The 21,229-nt window shown below is 35.6% G+C and overlaps 3 protein-coding genes across 3 annotated transcripts; 1 reads left to right on the top strand and 2 right to left on the bottom strand.

Moving 5' to 3' along the window:
- The first annotated feature begins 801 nt into the window (after positions 1-801).
- On the top strand, positions 802-13,093 carry LOC104243664 (DExH-box ATP-dependent RNA helicase DExH3). Its single transcript, XM_009798888.2, has 19 exons — positions 802-1,306; positions 1,388-1,542; positions 1,637-1,724; positions 1,832-2,047; positions 3,116-3,211; positions 3,753-3,941; positions 4,031-4,190; positions 4,271-4,401; positions 5,546-5,713; positions 5,786-6,058; positions 6,883-7,077; positions 8,251-8,454; positions 8,969-9,038; positions 9,145-9,293; positions 10,347-10,652; positions 10,951-11,010; positions 11,119-11,271; positions 11,455-11,565; positions 11,780-13,093. Exons 1-19 carry the CDS (start codon positions 959-961, stop codon positions 12,248-12,250), a joined length of 3,543 nt encoding a protein of 1,180 aa, XP_009797190.1. The 5' UTR covers positions 802-958; the 3' UTR covers positions 12,251-13,093.
- A 1,241-nt stretch (positions 13,094-14,334) lies between these two features.
- Positions 14,335-16,457, bottom strand: LOC104243668 (alpha-1,3-arabinosyltransferase XAT2-like). The gene is made up of 3 exons (XM_009798895.2): positions 16,297-16,457; positions 15,619-15,699; positions 14,335-15,518 (listed from the first exon to the last, which is right to left on the bottom strand). Exons 1-3 carry the CDS (start codon positions 16,436-16,438, stop codon positions 14,335-14,337), a joined length of 1,407 nt encoding a protein of 468 aa, XP_009797197.1. The 5' UTR covers positions 16,439-16,457.
- Positions 16,458-18,727: 2,270 nt separating this feature from the next.
- LOC104243663 (alpha-1,3-arabinosyltransferase XAT3-like) lies at positions 18,728-20,938 on the bottom strand. Its single transcript, XM_009798886.2, has 3 exons — positions 20,701-20,938; positions 20,511-20,597; positions 18,728-19,936 (listed from the first exon to the last, which is right to left on the bottom strand). The coding sequence occupies exons 1-3, from the start codon at positions 20,837-20,839 to the stop codon at positions 18,759-18,761; spliced, it is 1,404 nt and encodes a 467-aa protein (XP_009797188.1). The 5' UTR covers positions 20,840-20,938; the 3' UTR covers positions 18,728-18,758.
- Between the last annotated feature and the right edge of the window lie 291 nt (positions 20,939-21,229).

Here is a 21,229-nt window from a genome sequence, read left to right as displayed (position 1 = left end):
AACAAAAAAGTATTATCCAAATGAGGTAAAACATCTATGCCTTTGCTTTTTGCTCAACTTGAAAAAAAAATTAGAATAACATGAGGTGGAGGTGTACACGAGTGCTACGACACTCTTACTCTGTCGTATTTTGACATGTATATTCTTATTTTTGCATTATAACGAACTATATTTATATATTAATACAAAAATCAAATTATAATTCTAGATATTAACCTATAACATTTTTCTCCATGATCAGGGAACTAGTTATCTGAGATTATAATGATTGGATTATAATATAAGAATTAAATAGTGACATAATTATTTAGTGGATATATATTAGGAGATGTTTGGTTCATTGGATTAAAAATGAGATACATAGGGCATAATATAAAATATGTGGTTGACGTATACTAAATAAGTTGGAGGGAAAGTAATATAGGTATTATCATTCCACCCTCAACGTGGGATAAAATAATACTATAATTATAATATAAATTAGTTATAAGATTGCTAATTCAAATGTTCAAAAAAGCATGAAATAAAATAATCCTGCCAATCAAACGATTCCTTAACTCATAAATCAAACGTGCTATGCAAGTAAGTTTTTACCTTTTATCATTTACCAATCCTCCAAGGGTCAAGCCATATCTTTAAAGATGTAAATTAAACGAAACTTCAAACCCTAAACCCCTCGAGGAATACAGAGAGGTCAAGCGACATATTTTCTTTCTACAGGGGCCAAACCGACAATTAACCCGAAAGAAGAAAAACATAGTAAAGTAGTAAATGGTAGTTGTACAAATAATATTTGGTCGATGCTGCTCAGCTGCGGCACGCCATTGGTTCTGTGACTACTATGCAACCACCTCTTACCCATTCCTCATTTTCATCTCCCTCCTTAAACCCTAACCACAAAATTACAAAAATGGTTTCCCTGAAAAAATCTTCAACTTAATTTTTAGGCATAATCACCATGCCCATGCCTTACTCTAACCTTATTCAAAACTGCCTCAAGGTGAGGCTCAAAGCCACCCAATTCCTCACCACTATGTCTTCCACTACCACCACTTCTCTACAATTTTGTTTCCACTTTAACACAGCCCCTCTTCTTCACTGCCCGTCACAAATTAGATTCATTTGCTCCGCCAAGGGCTCTTCTAATTCGTCTGTTGTATTAAGGCGGAAAAGAAATGGTTCATCATCTTCTTCTTTTTCTTTTCCGTATCTTTATCAGCAGAATTTAGGGTATGGTCGTTTTGCTTATGATGAGTATGAGTCTGAGTCCGAGTCTGATCGTGAAACTGAGTCGTCTAAGCAACTGGTAAGTGTCTAATAAAATTAGGGACTTTTTATTTTTCAGCTTATACGATTCTTCTCACTTTTCGTTTGTTATCAACTCTAGTGTGATGGAACCCTTCATAATATTGAAGAATGGAGGTGGAAGCTAAACATGTTAATGCGCAAAAAAGATGACCAAGAAGTGATCTCAAGGGAGAAAAAGGACCGTCGGGATTTTGAGCATATATCAGCTCTGGCAACTAGAATGGGTTTGCATTGGTATATCAAATTTCTTTAACATTTACATATGTGATGTGATGTTCTTTTTATGTTCACTTTGTTGTGAGTTTATTCGGTATATATTTTGATGCAGCCGCCAGTATGAAAAAGCAGTTGTGTTTAGCAAAGTCCCATTGCCGAATTATAGGCCGGATTTGGATGCTAAGCGTCCACAGAGAGAGGTAAATAAGTGTTAACATGAAGTTTTTTATCTGGCTATATGTGCTTTATGCTTCATTCTTTTTTCCAGTATGTTCTTCAATTAATGCATCTCGCATTGATATTTTAGGTAGTATTGCCTTATGGATTACAAAACAGGGTAGACGATCTTCTTAAAGCACATCTTTCTAAAAAGTCCGGAAACAAGGAAAACTTTGCACATAATGCTTCTCCCAATGATAAAGAGTTTTATGAGAATGAGAAGCCATTTGCACGAAATGTTGTTGCAGAGCAAATTCTCAGGCGAAGGAGCTTGGAGATGCGTAACAGACAAGAAGATTGGAAGGTTATATTCTATCTTTTGCCAGATTGTTGCAAATAACACATGTTTCATTTTCTAGACTTTTTATTTGTTTCATGTTGTTATCCGTATGTTGTTCAGACCTTATTTCTCCTCTATCATCTGGGCCACGTTAGGCTGCTGTCTTCTTCTCTCTCTTCAAAATGTTTTGTATCTTGTAACCTGAGAAATATGGATGCTGTTCACAAAGAATGTGTAATGGCTTGGCACTTTAGCAGAGCCCAACAAGGTGAAGCATCACATAATAGAGTACAAGTTTTCAAGTACTAAATATTTTAGGGATAGTTGTGATCATCTTGTCAAATTAACTTACTGCTTGTTGGAGGTTGAATTACTCAACACAATCGTGAGCCATTTAGAGTGGCTTAGGGGCCGGGACCTGTTCTTCCAGTGCTGCGTTCATGTTATAATATTTGCATTCCTTGGTTTTGCACTTGCACTCATTACATACGTTTATGATATTCATTCTTAATTCTGTATTTGGGAGTGGGAAGTTCAAGATATCTAATGACTATTTTTGTATTCTGCATGTGGACTTTGTAAATATGTCCCATTTTGGTCGAGCTCTACATGCTCAATGTGATTCCCTGGATTTTTCCTTTTCTTTTCATTCCTACAAGTAAAAAAGAAATGCAAATTAACTTGTTACTTATCACACAAACAAATAAAAAAGTTGAAATGCATAATAACCAAACTGTGAACAGCTATTGCAGTAACTTTTGTACTATAAATTTAGTGCACAAGATGATGGATAGCCAATATGTTTTCTTCTTAAACAGAACAAATTAACTAATTAAGTTCATGTGTAATTTAAAAATCAATTTTACATTTGTCTTTGTCAAAAGTTTTAGAAATTATATTCTAAGTTTTTAGATGGTATAGTGGGTAGTGGTGGATTGATGGAACTTGCTCTGTAGTTCTCAGTAATGTACACACAGAATTTTTGCAAAAGGTAACTATCAAGTTGCCTCTTGATTGCGTACTGCAATACAACAACTCATCTCTATGCAGTACCCTAAACATCAGTTTTGACTGACAGCCATCTTTCTGTAGGGATCTCCAGAAGGCCAGAAGATGCAAGAAATTCGAAGAAATCTCCCAGCATATAAAGAGAGAGAGACATTGCTTAGAGCTATTTCTGAGAATCAGGTTTATATGCAGTTCTGTCAAATAATTCACTTGTATGGCTTTGCTGTTGCTATGTATGTAGGTTGAATAACAGTAGGTATTCCTTCCAAGGCTTCTTATTTGACTTGATTTAGATTTTCACTTTCAATTTTGATTGACCAATGAATCCATCGCAAGTAAGCGCATTTGTGGGTTGCTTTATGCGGACGGTGTAGCATGGTGAAAATAGCACATCACGAAGTCCTCTTGATATATGGGCCCTAACCTGCATTTCTGATAGTCCAGTTTTATCTTCTTCTTTTATTTGTTTTGTTGATAAAATAAGCTAATTTTATTAAGGCAAGTACCAAGGAGATACTGCCAACTAGTGCAGTGTTTATCTTTTATATATTAGTAAGAGTGAAAGAGTGATACTTTTATGTTAATGAATACTTTAATCCAATTGAGGCTTGCTTTCCTAGAATTAGGCTGGCAAAATGATTCATGTGAAGATACATTCTCAAAAAGAAGAAAAGAAAGTTCATTTGAAGAAGGGTCCTGACAGCAATTGGTTGTGGTGCAGGTGGTGGTCGTGTCTGGGGAAACTGGATGTGGTAAGACTACCCAATTGCCTCAGTACATTTTAGAAGCTGAGATTGAAGCTGCTCGTGGAGCTACTTGTAATATTATTTGTACTCAACCAAGGCGAATATCTGCTATGGCTGTGTCTGAAAGAGTTGCTGCAGAGCGTGGGGAGAGTCTGGGAGAATCTGTGAGTTTTTGGCTCTTGCTATTTCTTCTGTATGTGTTTATTGGGTATATAAAATGTTTTTTCTTCTGGTTGTGTTCTCCAATTTGTAGGTGGGCTACAAGGTTCGGCTTGAGGGCATGAAAGGGAGGGATACACGCCTCTTATTTTGCACCACTGGCATTCTTCTAAGGAGATTACTGGTTGATAGAAATTTGGGAGGTGTCACTCACGTTATTGTAGATGAGATTCATGAACGGGGAATGAATGAAGGTATCTGCCCACCTGGCAATGTTGCAGTTTTTTAAACTCTTGTACTTCAAGTTGCTTACTAGAGTTGTCTTTCCTTTCAGATTTCCTATTGATTGTCCTTAAAGATCTCCTTCCCCGTCGACCGGAATTGAGGCTGATCTTGATGAGTGCTACTCTTAACGCTGAGCTCTTCTCTTCCTATTTTGGCGGCGCTCCAATGATCCATATTCCTGTAAGTCGAAGGTTTATTACATTTTCTACCATGATGTAGGCTTTAAATCATGTGATACCCGTCCAAATACTGACATCCGGATACCTCCTTCATGACCAAAAAGTAAAGGGAGGGAGGGAGAGGGAGGATTGGTTTGACATACTATGCTACAGGAAATTAACTGCCATAGTTAAAAAAGATTCTATGGAACAGTTGGGCTTGGGCATTGGGCATTGGGCTTTAGATGCTCAATATATAACATGAGAGTTGTACAAATGCGGATATTAAGATAAATGTCGGCCATGCACAATTGGACAAGAATAGAAATTATCGTTTCCAACAGAGCGCGCATGTGCACACCTGGAGTTTCAAATGACAAAAGGTTGCTTAAGATTGGTTATGTCCTGCGTAGAGCTCCAGATGCTCTAATCAGTTGATGTGACAATATGATGTAATGTGATAAAAAGAGATAGATAGACGTAAAATTATATAAAAGGAAGTTGTATCCTAAAACCTAGGATCCTTCGGGGTCAATGTGGACTTAACTAAAATAAAACGTGATGGAAATAAATGATTTATATAAGTGATACAGTCTAGTTGGAACTGAGATCTTACTGTTATTGATGGTATTAGGAAATTTTTATTCTAATTAGAGACTTTTATGCTTGTCGAGTGGTAAATATAAAATTTAGAGAAGCTCTATTTTGTGGAACCACTAATTTGCCTAAAATACAAAGTGCTTACTATTGGAATAAATTGGACTTGAATATAGTATAAGTACCTTTGACACTTGCTTGGTGTTTGGTAATACAAATTTTGGTTTATCAAAAAAAAAGAAAAAGAAATGAAAGAAGAGTTATATAACTGACTTCAACTAATCTCAGGTAGAAGCTTAGTTGATAGCTTGATTGATTCTTAAAACAAAAATGGAATGGAGTAGTGGCACTCAGTTTTAACATATATCTCTTTGTTTATGGTCATTCAGGTCACTATATCCATGGTTTATTTTAGACTTTTACATTTCAGCAATACCATAGAAATCATTTGGATTTTCCATGGCCAAAGGCTTATAACATAAGCATCATATTTGAGCTGCTCTAGAGTTCTTGATCTTCCTAGAATGCTTTTTCTTGGGGGGGCTAAAATCTCTCTTTGCTCTCATCAGGGTTTTACTTATCCAGTCCGAAGTCATTTTCTGGAAAATATTTTGGAAATAACTAGATATCGGTTAACTCCATATAATCAAATTGATAATTATGGTCAAGACAAGATGTGGAAAATGCAGAAGCAGACTGATAGGAAGAGGAAGACTCAAATTGCTTCAGCTGTTGAGGTATAGAATCTCTATGATGTTATCATGGGCTCTGTATGATAGTTTTTGTTTGACACTTAAGCTTTGAAACAGGAATCACTAGAAGCAGCTGATTTTGGGCAGTTTAATCCTCGTACTCGGGATTCACTATCCTGTTGGAATCCTGATTCAATAGGTTTCAACCTAATTGAGCATGTGCTTTGCCACATATGTAAAAACGAAAGGCCAGGTGCTGTGTTGGTTTTCATGACAGGTTGGGATGACATTAATGCTTTGAAGGATCAGCTGCAGGCTCATCCTCTATTGGGAGATCCAAGCAGAGTATTGCTGCTTGCATGCCATGGTTCCATGGCCAGTGCGGAGCAGGTATAGCCAAGTTGGAAGTGTTACCTTTTATCTTCCTTTCCCATAGTTGTCGTTTCGTTTCTATATTCTTTTAACTTTTTTAGAGAATCAGTATTGTAGAAATTTGTGTATGCCTTTATGGAGGAATTTTGGTTATTCAAAGGCAGAATGTAATCTGCTGGGTCCTTCCAGTATCTTTTAAAAGCTATAACGTTTTTCAATTTAAAGGTGAAGTCACTGTATAAGATCTTTGTCCTATTGAGTAGTAAAATTAACCAGTCAAAAAAAAAAAAATGAAAATATATTAAGGTTTCAAGGAGCTTGTTTCTTTTATACTGTTTTAAGGAATTCTGTTTTGAATAGGTGATGATGCTTTTCTTTCTTATCTTTTCTTAAGAATTATTTAGTGAATTCTCTTTCTTTGATTTTAGGCCTGCAGAATGAATAGGTTGGTATTCTCATGATATCGCTGTTACTTCTTCATCAAAAAAGATATCACTGTTGCTTGAGTTGAGTTTCATCCTAGCACGGAAGACATGTTTTATGACAAAAAGCATTAATTAACAATTATAAGGGTATTGATCAGGTGCCGATAGGTTCTTTCTTACCTTCCATTTTAAGACTCATCTAAAATAATCATGGAAGAAGGATAGGTTGGTAGCCTTGAGAGCTAGAGGAGTAGATTGAGTTTCATCCCTGCACAGTTGGGAGCTTTAAAATCTAGTCAAGATCATGAATTTATGATTAAGTAAATTTTTTGATAACTTAAATCTGTTTGCTATTCTCATTTCATTTATATATTGTTGTACCCTTTTAACTTTTGATCTCTACTCGCTTGCAAACAGAAATTGATTTTTGATAAGCCAGAAGATGGAATAAGGAAAATTGTATTAGCTACCAATATGGCTGAAACAAGTATCACCATCAATGATGTGGTTTTTGTGGTCGACTGTGGAAAGGCAAAAGAGACATCTTATGATGCACTCAACAACACTCCATGTTTGCTTCCTTCTTGGATTTCAAAAGCTTCTGCTCGTCAAGTAAGATATATATAATCTACCTGCTTCAGCCTTTGCAACACTTAAAAATAATAATGCATTTTGACGCATGGATCCACATACTCCCCCTAGCTTTTTAGTGTTCTTGAATTATTTAATTACGTGGAGTGCAAGGTTAGCGCTGAGTCGAGGGAAGTAGGTAGGGACGTGAGGCTTGGAGCACAAGTCATCCCCAAGAGAGATAGCTTCAAGTACCTTGGGTCGACGGAGAGATTGACGAGGACGTCACTCACCGTATAGGGGCGGGCTGGATGAAATGGAGGCTTGCATCTGGAATCTTGTGTGACAAGAAAGTGCCACCGATACTCAAAGGTAAGTTTTATAGAGTTGTGGTTAGACCGGCCATGTTGCATGGGGTAGAGTATTGGCCGGTTAAAAACTCCCATATCCAGAGGATGAAAGTAGCAGAGATGAGGATGCAGAGGTGGATGTGCGGGCACATTAGGATAGACAAGATTAGGAATGAAGATATTCGGAAGAAGGTGGGCGTGGCCCCCTGTGGATGACAAGATGCGGGAAGCGAGACTCAGATGGTTCGGGCACGTGCGGAGGAGAAGCCTTGATGCTCCAGTGAGGAGGTGTAAGCGGTTGGCCGTGGTGGGTACAAGAAGAGGTAGAAGGAGGCCAAAGAAGTATTGGGGAGAGGTGATCAGGCAGGACATGGTACGACTGCAGATTTCCGAGGACATGGCCCTTGATAGGAAGGTCTGGAGGTCAAGCATTAGGGTTGTAGGTTAGGGAGTAGTAGAACTTTCCTTACTTCATACCGGGGGTGAGGCGGGGTTGGATATTGAGCTTAAATGGCTTGCAGTTTATGTTGAATCCACATTATCCTTGCTATTTATCTTAGCCCTGGGCCTTAGATACTGGTTACAGTTATTGCATGTCATTTATCTTTTGGTTGTTATGCTTCTGTTACTATTACGGTTTCTTCTGGAGTTACTAATGAATTGTCTTTTCCTGTTTTTATTTCCGTCTTTCTGAGCCGAGGGTCTATCGGAAACAGCCTCTCTGCCCTATCAGGGTAGGGGTAAGGTCTGCGTACACATTACCCTCCCCAGACCTCACTTTGTGGGATTTCACTGGGTAGTTGTTGTTGTTGTTGTTGTTGCGGTGGAATCTACATAATAAGTGAATGTCCATTTGACTTTCCAGAGAAGAGGAAGAGCTGGCCGTGTTCAACCTGGGGAGTGTTATCATCTCTATCCTAGATGTGTATTTGAAGCTTTTGCAGATTATCAACTGCCGGAGCTTCTGAGAACACCATTACAATCCCTATGTTTGCAGATTAAAAGCTTACAACTTGGAAGTATTTCAGAATTTCTATCTAAGGCATTGCAGCCACCAGAACCACTATCTGTAAGTTGAGGTGGACTCTTTCACCCAGTTTGTTGAATATGTGTGGTTGTTTGTGACAGTGGAAGTTGAAAATGAGGGCAAGTAAAATGGGGGGAAATTGTTTAGATTGTCTTTGAGGGGTGGAGATAATCAGGAGGGATGTTATGTTATATTTGATGAACTTGCTACATTCCAGTTCAAATTTTCCAATGCCTTAAATGGATGGTGACACTGAACAACTTAATATGTGCATATGGCATCATTTCTGAGCGTTAGACTGGTTAACCACTGAACTTTCTTTATTTTTACATTCTGCTCATGAAAACACGTCGAGGTAGAGGCATGTACATCCTATTAGGTGAAGAATATGTTATGTCTGACTTTCTTTCAACCAAACCTGGATTTAAGTTGTCTGGTAGATATACTTCTTTGTTTGACAATTCTGGCTCCTTGACTTTATTGTTGATGGACATATATCTTTATTGCTTTGTGGTTAATTTGATTTTTTTATGTATTTGCAAATATTGTTTTGCAGGTTCAAAATGCTGTTGAGTTTCTGAAGACAATAGGGGCTCTAGATGAGAATGAAAATCTGACAGTACTTGGTAAAAGCATAGCTGATTTTTCTTAATCTCTCAGCAATTTCTCCATAGTCTTCTTCATCTTTTTTTTGGGGGGAAAAGAAAACTTGACTTCTGGATTTTCTTGTAGGACAACACTTATCAATGCTTCCAGTTGAACCAAAACTGGGAAAAATGATAATATTAGGTGCAGTATTCAACTGCCTGGATCCAATTATGACAGTTGTTGCTGGTTTAAGTGTTAGAGACCCATTTTTAATGCCATTTGACAAAAAAGATGTAAGTTAATATTCTCTGATTTATTGATGAGAACTTACCATCTTCTTCTTGTTTCTTAGAGCGACTCAACTAATGTCTTAAACATGTGAACATATTCTGTCCTTTTCTCACAGTAGTACATTTATCTCTTTCTTTACTTAAGGAATATCTGTGCGTTGTTTCTATGAGCAACAGATTTAATACGTTTTATGTGCATGCTTCTCAAAAGTTGCTTCTGTTTCCCTTTATGCCAGATATTCAGTTGCATATGTTCCAAGTTTGGGGACTGTAAAATGTAAAGTCGCTCCCTTTCTTTTACAGCATCAGTGCAAGGGAATAATGGTCTATCACCTAACTACTTGCCAACATTTCCCAGTTGGTTATGGGGACTGTAAAATGTAAATGAACTTATTTTCTTTAACACCATTAGTGCTTAGGAATAGGGGTCTTTGCTACTGCAATGTGCAAAATACAAAACACTAAGTTCTTCATTCCAAAAAAAAAAAAACAACACTTGGTTGACAATATAGTTTTACCTTGTAAATTTGACAACAAGGGTGTGTGCCGAATCTAGCTGCGAAATTTAAACAATATTCTAAAAGGAAAAGTTGGTCTTGTGAAGATGTGATAGGGGGAAGGGCCTATCATGAACTGACTGCACTCTTACTAATGCGAGTTTTGGTAGTTTAAGGACATCGGCATATCGAGTTATAAGCAGTAGCTTGGGAAGTTTCCACAAGTCCAATGGATTTTGGAAAGAAACTATTCAGTTGCATGATTCTTTATATTATCCCAAACTTGCTAAAGTGTACTTTTCTCCTTTGCACTTCCTTTATCCTAGTGCTTGGAAACGATGTTGGAACTGAGATCTTTTTCCTCATTTGTGGAACCTCTTTAATTAGCCGTTGGTCACCTAGTGTTCCCTATAGCGCTTTGTCTCTTTCCCTTGAGGAACATGCATACTGTTTTTGAAATATATTTTCTGCAGCTGGCTGAGTATGTATAATATTTTTGAAATATACTTTTTGCAGCTGGCTGAGTATGTATAATTTTTGTGAAATATATTTTCTGCAGCTGGCTGAGTCTGCCAAAGCCCAGTTTTCTGCTCGTGACTTCAGTGATCATCTTGCTCTTGTTCGGGCTTATGATGGCTGGAGAAACGCTGAAAGGCAGCAATCTGGTTATGAGTACTGTTGGAAAAATTTCCTTTCTGCGCAAACTCTCAAAGCGATGGACTCCCTTCGAAAGCAATTTTTGCATCTGCTTAAGGAAATTGGTCTAGTTGATAGCTTTCAGAGTTGTAATGCCTGGAGTAATGATGAACATCTTGTTCGAGCAATTATATGTGGCGGGTTATTCCCTGGCATATGCTCTGTTGTGGTGAGTTATGCTCTTTGATTTAACAACCCTTCTTACTCTTGATGATTGAGGTTAGCGCTTCATCTGGTATTTACTCGAAGTAGAAGTTGGCTTGTACATGATACTGATTCCTAAAATTTTTCGCTCTCTCTCACTGCACGCATGGTTGCACTTCCATCTTTGTAAAGTTTTTTCAATAAAAAGTTGGGTGAGTGTTGAGTTAGGATTGAGTGGTTTTCCTATGTATTTATCAGAATCTCATGGCGACCCGTCATTCCTGTATCTTTGAGTGCTAATTGAACATATATTTTACTGACAGAACAAGGAGAGGTCAATCTCATTGAAAACAATGGAGGATGGTGGAGTCCTTTTGTACTCTGTAAGCTTCATAGTATAATTAGTGTCATTTAAATTGTGACACATTTCATGTAATTTCCAAAGGAAAAGTTCCCATTTTTTAAATAATGCTTTTCCTTTTTCCACTTAGAATTCTGTTAATGCCCAAGAGCTGCAAATCCCATATCCATGGCTTGTCTTCAATGAAAAAGTTAAAGTGAATGCAGTATTCCTGCGTGATTCTACTGCTGTATCTGATTCTGTCCTACTCTTGTTTGGTGGAAGCATTTTTGGACGAGCTCTAGTAAGTTTCTTTCTTCTGACTTTACCTGCTCCCACCTCCACCCCCACCCCCCTTCCTGCAGGGAGGAGGCTGATTTCTTTTTTGTTTTACAGGGTTCATGTTGTCATGTTCTTGAATCCTCTCTATGAGTATCTCTACTAATTAGTGTTTTGTTTTCCCTTAATTACTCCTTTCTCTTGGTAGGATGGATACTTGATGATGCTTGGAGGGTACTTGGAGTTTTTCATGAGCCCCTCACTGGCAAATACTTATTTAAGCTTGAAGAGGGAGCTTAATGAACTTGTCCACAAGAAAGTATGTATATGTCGCCATCTTTGTTTGTGCCATCTTCTTTTTGAGTTTTCCATTGTTGCCGTTTCTGTAGTGTTGCTCCTGTCAACTGTGTGACTGATGGTATCGACTATTTGCTCGCATAGCTCGTATCACATGCATTCTTCAGAAAGCATATTATAAGTGGGTGCATATGACAAATCCTTCTTTCTCGCCTGATGTTTGTTTTATCTGGCAGCTTTTGGACCGTAATTTTGATGTAGGCAGTCATGGTGAGCTATTAGAAGCTGTTAGATTGCTGGTGTCGGAGGATCAATGTGAAGGTAAGTTTGTCTTTGGTCGTAAACCGTCCCCAAAGAAGTCCACAAAGGAGTTGCAAAAAAGCATCAGTTCAACAGAGGGCACTGGTGGTGAAAATCCAAAGTCTCATCTCCAGACATTGCTTGCTCGGGCTGGTCACCAATCACCCAATTACAAGACTACTCAACTAAAAAATAATAAGTTCCGCTCCACTGTAATATTCAATGGGTTGAACTTTGTTGGTCAGCCTTGCGGTAGTAAGAAGGACGCTGAAAAAGATGCAGCTGCTGAAGCTCTGCAGTGGTTGACTGGTGAGACACAGTCGTCTTCTAAGGCTGTTGAACACATGTCAGCACTTTTGAAGAAAAGCAAGAGTAAAAAGCAACTTCATAGTACGAAATGGAGGTAATTGTCTTGGGTCACTAACCTGACAGTCCCGCGAATGAAGAGGTCCTTGCTGGCATTATATTTCTTGGTCGAATAGAGACCGAGTATCTTTTGGCCAAGAAGATGCAGCTTGAAGGGTGTATATAATCATGTCTTATTGGACCTTCATTTTTGAAGAGGGTTGCTGAAAATCTTCGAGGAAGCTAGTGGATTTATGCATTGATAATGTGAGAGGAATGTGTCAATACGGCAACTTCCTATTTGGTGACTTACGTTTAAAAATATTCACTGCACTATGTGGTCAACATGATGTCTGTATTCTCTATCCAACACACCTGCCCTAAAGGCTAGTCATTATCAAGTAAGAGTTTGGCCCAATTGATCTCTTCTTTCCCCGAGAAGAGGAACGCCACCTAGTTTAGATGGCAGATGTGCAATGACCTGAACGATCAGCCCAGCCTCGGAGTACAGAGGGTACACACTAATATTTATTCCTTGTATGTCTCTGCTTCTCATTCATTATAACTCATGAGGAAGGTTCTGTTGGAGGAAATGGAGAGTTATACACCAAATACAGAGTTGTATTACAGAGACTTGTGAATGATCATATATAGAATCCCATGTCTAAGAAAGTATTTGCTTTCTTATTCTCAATAATGATTACAGTTCGATGGTGCATCTCCAGTTTCACGGAGATGCACCATCGCTGGGGGTCCTTTTGGAGTTTTGGGTGCAGATTTGTCAAAAGTGTTCCCTGTGACTCTGTACAACAATCTGTAGATGCGGATACTATTATCTTTTTGCTGTAGGAGAAAGGGATTTGATTAATTATTTGGAATATATATTCAATGAATTATCTTAGCTACATGAGTTTTTATTGCTTTACTTTTCCGTTTGATGATATTTCTAAAAATATACACTTGCCAACTATTCTTTCGAGGGCGGCTATACTATGTGAAAATCCCTTATTTTCATTGCTGATCGAATGTAAGGCCATTTGATAAGGTTGTGGCAACCTGATAAATAAATTAATTAAATAGGAGATCATGATATATATATCTACAAAAAGCGAAATTAGATGAAAAATGCTCAACTGAAAACACTATATGAGTCTATTTTCCTATTTTTTTACTTCTTCAATTTTTTTACTTCATTTTTGGGGGAGGCAAACTTCCTTCTTTTAGCAGTAATAACTTTTTGGCATTTTGAAATTGCAAAATTTTTAAGAAATATTAATAGGCGTTTGGACATGAATTCCAAAAAAAAAAAAATTCAAATTTGGAATTTCACTAAAATTTGAATTGAAGATGAAGTTGTGTTTGGTTAAAATTTTTGCAAAATATTTGGATGTCTTTTTTCAAAATCATGAAACATGATTTATACCTCACAACTTGTAAAAAAAATATCAAAACCACCCCAATTTGATTATCCTACTTGAAATAAACATTCAAACATGCTATTGTTTAACTGTTATCATATTCTGCTTTACTGCAATACACAGAAGATGCAAAATCAATATCACATTTTCTAACTTAGTCCGCTTCCCACTGCTATTACCACTGTTATCAAACATGTAGGTTAATAATTGATGGGGTCATTTTATAAATTTTAAAAGTATAGGGTAAATTTGTAAAATTAAAAACTAGCAAATTCTCATTTTCCATTGAAGAACCGGTAAGAATCAATTTTTCAAATTTGAAAATGCATTTTCAAATGAAATTGAAAAAATTAACAAGATTTTGATAACCAAACATTATTTTCAAAAAAAAAAATTTGGAAAAAAGGAAAAATTTTGTATGTCCAAACGGGCATATGATTGGAATTGACATACTACTCCACCAAATTAAAGTTGGCCAATTTCTTGCAAGGAGAATATACTTCATATTAACAAGTCAATGACTATTTTCCCTTCTCGTTAGCTTACATAATTGACTTCAACTACATGTCATCTAGATTTAGCCTCGTTGAAAAGCAGAATGAAACCGAAAATTTTGCTAGACTATCTAAGCTGAACCAAAGAAAAAAAAAGAAAACTGAAATAAGAGTAAATCGAATGAAGGTTGTCCTGTACTTGTGCCTTTGTTTATTAAAGAATTCCCAAAAAAATCAACTCTGCAAAAGCTCAAATGCTTTCCAAAGAGTTCCTCTAAACCTATTTACATCAATTTTTACATCTTGTTGATCTAAATAAATCTTCCTATATTTAACCCATCCTTTAGGAGAAATCAGATTACCAGGAGGATCCTTTAACACATGATGTTCAACTGGATATTGTTGAATTAAAGAACTCTCATTTACACTAATCTTGTAATCCAAATACTTCAAATTCATGTCCAAAGCTGGAATTCCAAAGTCCACTTTAGACACCCATTCCATTCCTAACCCCACAATTTGTATAACAACTGCTTTTTCTGGCAAAAATACCATATTAGTCAATCCAGCACCATGCACTCCCATTAATACATCAAATGAGTTCACTTTTTTTGCAACTTTAGCCAGATTTTCTCCTGTTTCTTCAACAACTACGTCGAATCCAATATTTCTAGCCATTGTAGCAATCTCATCCACATTAGTAAAACGCCTCGTTTTACTTCTTGAAATGATAAGAAGTCGCGGTTTAACCTTTCTTCCTTGATCAGCATTCTTTTTCAACTTCACCGCGGATTTTCTTTTTAAGGAATATGTATTTTTGAGGAATTTTGTGAAGTCACTCATAGAATAAGGAGATTCTGAAGTGTTAATGCTGAATTCTTTGTTGGCTTTTAAGCCAATAATCATACTTGGAAAACAAAGTACTTCTTTTTCCTTGTCAATATCAATAATCTCATACTTTGATAATCTTTGTAACACTGGTTTGTACTTGTTAATCCACCACGACCTCATGTTAGTAATCAGAAACTGAACTTCATTGTTGAAATATCGCGAAGTTTGGAATAATGGAATTAACACATCAGTAAAATCATGGAAGTGATTTCCTGCATATCCTTTAGTTGAAAAAACAATAGCAGGAACTGTATAATTTCTACTGCAATTTGGAATTTCTTGAGAAATATTACTATAAACCTTTTTCACTGTTAAATTTGTGACACTGTCCATTGCTCTATTGTCACCTTTTCTAGCATATGGTCTTATACTCCAGGAGTTGTTCATTTCAGCTGATAATTTATCAGTTGAAACAAAATAAATAGTTGATGAATTTCCATGAATTCTTATATCACCATTCATCTCACAGATATCAGCTCTTGGATGTGTGACATTGCAAATTGTTTTTTCTTCTTTTATTTCAACATCTGAAATCAAATAGTTATGTGTATGGTAAGATATTAAACAAATGTAAACTTGGTTATTTGCAAAAAAAGAATTAAATGCTAGTATTAACTTGGTACTTACATGTTTTTTTGGGCTTATTACTGACTTCCTCTTTTATTGCTAGAATTTGAGGGCCACCACGAAGAGTTACCTTAACATTCACTGTCATACAAGGACATAACACTGTTAATAAGGGCAACTTTTAGTCCGCGGCTAAAATTATTTACATCCAATAGCCGCAAAAGTGTATAAAATTTGTATAGTTTTTTTGTATATAACATACAAAAATTTATACAACAAAAACAACAGACTCTGTCTAATCCCACAAGTGGGATCTGGAGAAGGTAGTTCGTACACATGCCTTACCTCTACCTAGTAAGGTGAGAGACCGTTTTCGGTAAACCCTAAGCTTGAAAATATATCACATTATAATACTTTTTACATTAAGAATTTAACTTATATCTACTGACAATATAATGTAATCTTTACAAGGTGAATGAAATTTAATCTTACATTAAACTTAATGTTTCAAGAGCTCATTATAAACGTTAAAAAAGTAATAAAACAACTAGTAAACAAGAGCCATGCATAAATAGAAAGTCATAATTGTTAACGAACACTTAGATTTTGACTACAAAGGAAATGGAGAGAAAAAAATTGCAATTCACTCTGAAAAGGAAAAGAGAAAATACAATCTCCTCTATATCAGCGTAAAGATTTCAAAATAAAATTACTAAAAAAGTAAATTAAATGACTTACCAACTTTAAAATGACGAAATTCAGGCTTGAAGAGAATGCAAAAGGTGGCTGCTATGATAAAACAACTAACAAATGCTCCAAATCCTAATTTCTTCTGCTCATGTTTACTGAAACTCCTCGCAAAGAAACTATCGTACTTCATTTTGCTAAAAATTGTAATATAAAAAGAAAAAGCTTTGAAATGAAGAAGTGAGAAAATGCTAGTATTTGCAATTCTCAGAATATATAGAAGTCCAATATCTAAGTGACTAGCATGAAGTGCAGGAGGATTTAGAGTAATTGCTCTCCACGATTTGCATAATTTTAGGAGATTTTTGTGAATTAAAAATTATGTTGTTGTTCTCTTTGAAAGAGATATAAAGGTTGACTACTACTTAGATTAGATAAAGAATTTGTCAAAAAATTGTGTCCCTTTTAATAGCCATGTTTAGAGGAGTATTTAGAAAGGACGGCAACTTACCACTTTACCAAATCTACTTGTTAAGTAAATATCATTAAGACTTTGTCCATTTTTACCTTTTGGGTAATTATTAACAAAGTTTAACATGTATTTAATTTATTCAATTTAGGTAATTAGATTTGCATTCATATTCTTATTTGGATAGAAATTACTTGTTCACTATATTAAGAATAGCAAGAACTTATTAAATTTGCTTAACTGCTTCAGCATGAACAAGTGGGTTTTAATGCACGATACGAGTTTGGGTCATTATTTTCTCTTACTGGAGTTAAATTTCCATCTTTTTATTGCTCAAGTGTGAACAAGTGGGTTTTAATGGTTGCTTAAGTGCTATTTATTAATTAACCTAGAATGAGGTCTAACAATAAGTGCGTAAATTATGGAATGGATCAAATAAACTTATTCTCATAATTATGTTTGCAACTTTTTATTTTTTTTCCAAATTTTTTATTCCTTTTTACTATTTTCTCTACGTACACTAACGAACACTTAGAGAGTTAGAGTGATTAGTGAAAATTAAGAAGTCCAGATCTCCACATAAACTTCCTGAAGTAGTAGTTACATTGCTCTGTATTCAGTTCCTTTTAACTGGAATTTCGTTTTCCCATTCGTTTACAATTAGATGTATTTGTTTTGCAGAAATACAGGATAAGACTGCGTACGGTAGACCCGTATGGTTCGGCCTTTTCCCGGATCCCGCGCATAGCGAGAACTTAGTGCACCGGACTGTCCTTAATATATTTGTCTAATCTTTAGAAATAAAGGCAAATCCCAACTATTTAAATCATGCAGATTGTAACTTGGGATATAATTGTATTTTCTCAAATCTTATAAAATAATGATGTATGCAAACCCATTTAAAAGATTGTTTTCAGCGAACCACTACTAGAAGCGTGTTTGTAATGCAAATGTCGGTTGTTAGCTGGATTGAGTTTGTCTTAGTTGAGTAAATTATGGATATATTTACATTACTAATAAATGCATAATTCTAACCAGCAAACAAATGATCTTAGCAATAGATAAAATTTTTAACTGTTGATATCAAGTTGATTTTTTTACTTTCTTTAGCTGTGTAGAATAAAAAGAAAAGAAAAAATTACTAAAGGAAAACAGTGGAATAATGTTGAATGATCCAAGTAAGTTGTTTGGTTTAAGAGTGTGACATTTTACCAATATTTTTCCTCTAAATATGGTGGAATGCACGTTTGGGAGGAAAAGTTGGGTACTTCTGGACTATAGACAAGTGTGGTGAAGAATCCAATTATAGTTTCTGAAATAATTCAACTTCTTTGGAGCAAAATAAATAAACATAATATTCGAGTGTGTGACGTCATTTTTTACCAGAATATTCCTTTGTGTTTTTTCTGAACATTTATTAAATCGTTCACATAAAAACAATCGTGCTAATTGATCAGGGCACAAGTCAATGTTAGGTCGCAGTAGCATATATAAGCTCCAGAAGATTTTAACAACTAATTTGGTTAATTATTCTTTTTTTTTTGTCCCTTATACTTTCATCCTCTGCTATAATATACTATTTTTTATTATACTCTTTTATAATCTTTGTAATTATTTTTTCCTCTAATCCTCTTCACCGCTAAGGTTTCTATGTAACATCGCACATGATATTCATCAATTATAACAAAATAAGGAATTAGCTAAATTATCATATATCTAAATTGATTCTTTTTAGCTGAATTTTTTTCAATATCACACTTGTCACGATTAATGTACCAGCTTCAGTTAATGTTACTAAACAATTAGGAGCAGTAAAATCAAATCTCTTTGTAATAACCTCATTTGCTCCGATATTTTCGGCTACTATAACGAAGTGTTTTCATTGATAACATATATTATAACATAACATTGAAATTTGGTTCCAACGACAACTTGATCTTTATAGTGAAGTATTGTTACAGACGATGACTGTTATAGAGAAGTCTTTACGCAAATGCCAATACGCAATGGGCAAAAATTGAAACATGTACACTATAATGCAAAATCAAGAAGTGGCTAGAAGCTGTTGAGCTTCTACCAAAGTGGACTTAAACCTTTTGATATCAACTTTTACATTCTGTTTATCCAAGTAAATTGATCTAAATGCATCCCATCCTTTCCTATAAAATGAAGATGGATTCTTGAAAATAATATGATCAAGTGGATATTGTTCAACCAAAGAACTCTCATTTACACCAATCTTATAATCCAAATACCTTATGTTCATTTCTCCTGCTGGATCTCCAAAATCACGTTTAGCCAAATTATCCATTGCTCCTAAAGGAACTAACTGAATTAAAACTGCATTATCTGGGAGAAAAACCATGTTTGTTAATCCAGCTCCATGCACTCCCAAAATAACATCACAAGAATTAACAGTTTGCGTGAATCTTGACAAATTTGTACTAAGGTTAGCCTCTGCTAGGACAACCTCGTATCCTAAATCTTCAGCCATTTTTCTAACTTCACCCTCATTTAATAAAATTCGCGATTTTTTCCTTGACATAATCATCAACCGTGGCCTTTTACCAACATCTTTGCTCAATTTAATGGCCTCGGCTCTCTTCAGAGAAAATGAACTCCTCAAGAAATGTCTGAAATCGCGCATTGACACCCCATTTGGGAATTTTGAGGAATCAATGCTGAATTCTTTGTGAGATTTAAGGCCAGTTACCATACTAGGAAAACAATGTACCTCGTTTTCATTGTCAATGTCAAGAATTTTGTGCTTAGACAACATATTGAGCAATGTCCTGTACTTACCTATCCACCAAGATTTGTAATCCGTGGCAAGAAAATGCACTTCTGAATTAAAATGTCGCGAATTTGAAAAGATTGGAATGAGTAAATCTGAGAAATCATGAAAATGGTTCCCTGAATATCCTCCAAGTGAAAATAAAACTGCTGGATAGCCATGATATATACTGCATTTTGGGATATTTTCGCCGTCGTCTACTAATTTTATTGACCAAGATTTAACTTTTGTCATTGCTCCTGCATTTCCTTTTCTTGGATAAGGTTGTATTGTCCATGAATTGTTCCCAATAGAGATGTTGAAATCATGTGACACAACGAAAACTGTTGAGGATTTTCCTTGGACTCTTATGTCTCCTTTAGTCTCACAGTAATCAGACAATGGTTCTAAGACATTACACATTGGCTTAGCATCCTTTTTCTCAGTTTCTGCAAAATGGTTTCATCGATCTAAATGTCAATATAAGAATTTGGGATTTCAAATTTCATGAGTTTCGTGTGATGAAAAATGAACCTTGATTCTAACTCAACATAAATAAGGAGATAACAGATAATCCCCGAATCCAATGTGGGATATTCTAACAAGCAGGGGCGTATCTAGGTTAAGGGGCGTGGGTTTACGTGAACCCATGCTCCTTTCCCTAAACCATGTATAACAATATTATATTTATTTAAAAATACTTATATATATATATATATGTGCACCCATGGTCAACGACTCTTATGGTGCAATAATTATTGAGTGCATCTCTAGAAGTAAAATTGGCGGTTCAAATCTCACCCGGACGGTCTTGTATTTGATACGAAGTACAAATATATATGAGAAAATCACTCAAATTTCAAAAATAATACTCCTATAATTTTGAACTTATAATTTAAAAATGTGGTGGGTTCAAGGTAAGAAATTAAAGTTAAACCCGTCAAATGTAAATTCTAAATCTACCTCTTCACAATAGTGCACCCATCCTCAAAAATTCTATAGGGTATTAGTATGTCGACTAACCTAATTTCTTGAGAAGGGTCATGTCCTTGGTCACCAGCATATCTTCAGCAGCATTTATAGATAATTGTAAATTCATGGCATCACCATCTAGAAAAAAGAAGAAGTGTAAAATCAGCTAAATGAAGCTATTAACAGAGGTAAAATTAGAATATTACTACTGGAAATGATGGCTAAAGTGCAGAGGACTTACTAACAGATAGAGGAGGCAAATGAGGCTTGAAAACCATGCAACTGCTAAACACAATAATCAAGATTACAATAAAAGCACCACACCCAAATGTTTTACGTTCATAGTTGCTAAAGCTCTTTGCCAGTATAGGATTATACATTTTTTTCTTCTCTTAGTGAGAAAATGCAGCTACTGTCTCTACTTAATTTGGCTCAAAGAGTCAACAAATACACTAAAGAAAAGCTGATATAGTGCTATTATTTATACATCAATTCTCATGTCTACTTGAACTAGCTTGCTTAGTGAAGAATGATTATATTTTTTTGCATGAATTGGAAAAAGACACTGTTGGTTACAGGTAAGGCAATCATTTGTTTTTAAAAAAAATTAATATTTTGGTGACGTTTGTGTTTCATTGGGTATCAATTTCGTGCCATGATTTTCAGCTTCGAAAGGAACTTTTCAACTAAAGTTGTTATAAAATCACTTGGAAAATTTAAAGAGTCAACAGCCACTACAATTATAATAAGTAAATTAACTATAAATGCCT

The sequence above is a fragment of the Nicotiana sylvestris genome, chromosome 3, assembly GCF_000393655.2.
Source record: "Nicotiana sylvestris chromosome 3, ASM39365v2, whole genome shotgun sequence".
In the NCBI taxonomy this organism is placed as follows: Eukaryota; Viridiplantae; Streptophyta; class Magnoliopsida; order Solanales; family Solanaceae; genus Nicotiana; species Nicotiana sylvestris.
The sequence above is the reverse complement of the archived record's forward strand: the minus strand, read 5'-3'. Positions and strand labels throughout refer to the sequence as shown.

Excerpts from the sequence above, each read along its gene's own strand:
- LOC104243664 (XM_009798888.2), top strand. The coding sequence starts at position 959 with ATGCCCATGCCTTACTCTAACCTTATTCAAAACTGCCTCAAGGTGAGG. Across the intron at positions 5,714-5,785 it reads AAATTGCTTCAGCTGTTGAG|GAATCACTAGAAGCAGCTGA; the intron begins GTATAGAATCTC and ends GCTTTGAAACAG. Across the intron at positions 11,011-11,118 it reads GTGGAGTCCTTTTGTACTCT|AATTCTGTTAATGCCCAAGA; the intron begins GTAAGCTTCATA and ends TTTTCCACTTAG.
- LOC104243668 (XM_009798895.2), bottom strand. The coding sequence starts at position 16,438 with ATGAAGTACGATAGTTTCTTTGCGAGGAGTTTCAGTAAACATGAGCAG. Across the intron at positions 15,700-16,296 it reads ATTTCGTCATTTTAAAGTTG|TGAATGTTAAGGTAACTCTT; the intron begins GTAAGTCATTTA and ends CTTGTATGACAG. Across the intron at positions 15,519-15,618 it reads TAATAAGCCCAAAAAAACAT|ATGTTGAAATAAAAGAAGAA; the intron begins GTAAGTACCAAG and ends ATTTGATTTCAG.
- LOC104243663 (XM_009798886.2), bottom strand. The coding sequence starts at position 20,839 with ATGTATAATCCTATACTGGCAAAGAGCTTTAGCAACTATGAACGTAAA. Across the intron at positions 20,598-20,700 it reads TTTGCCTCCTCTATCTGTTA|ATGGTGATGCCATGAATTTA; the intron begins GTAAGTCCTCTG and ends TCTTTTTTCTAG. Across the intron at positions 19,937-20,510 it reads GACCCTTCTCAAGAAATTAG|AAACTGAGAAAAAGGATGCT; the intron begins GTTAGTCGACAT and ends ACCATTTTGCAG.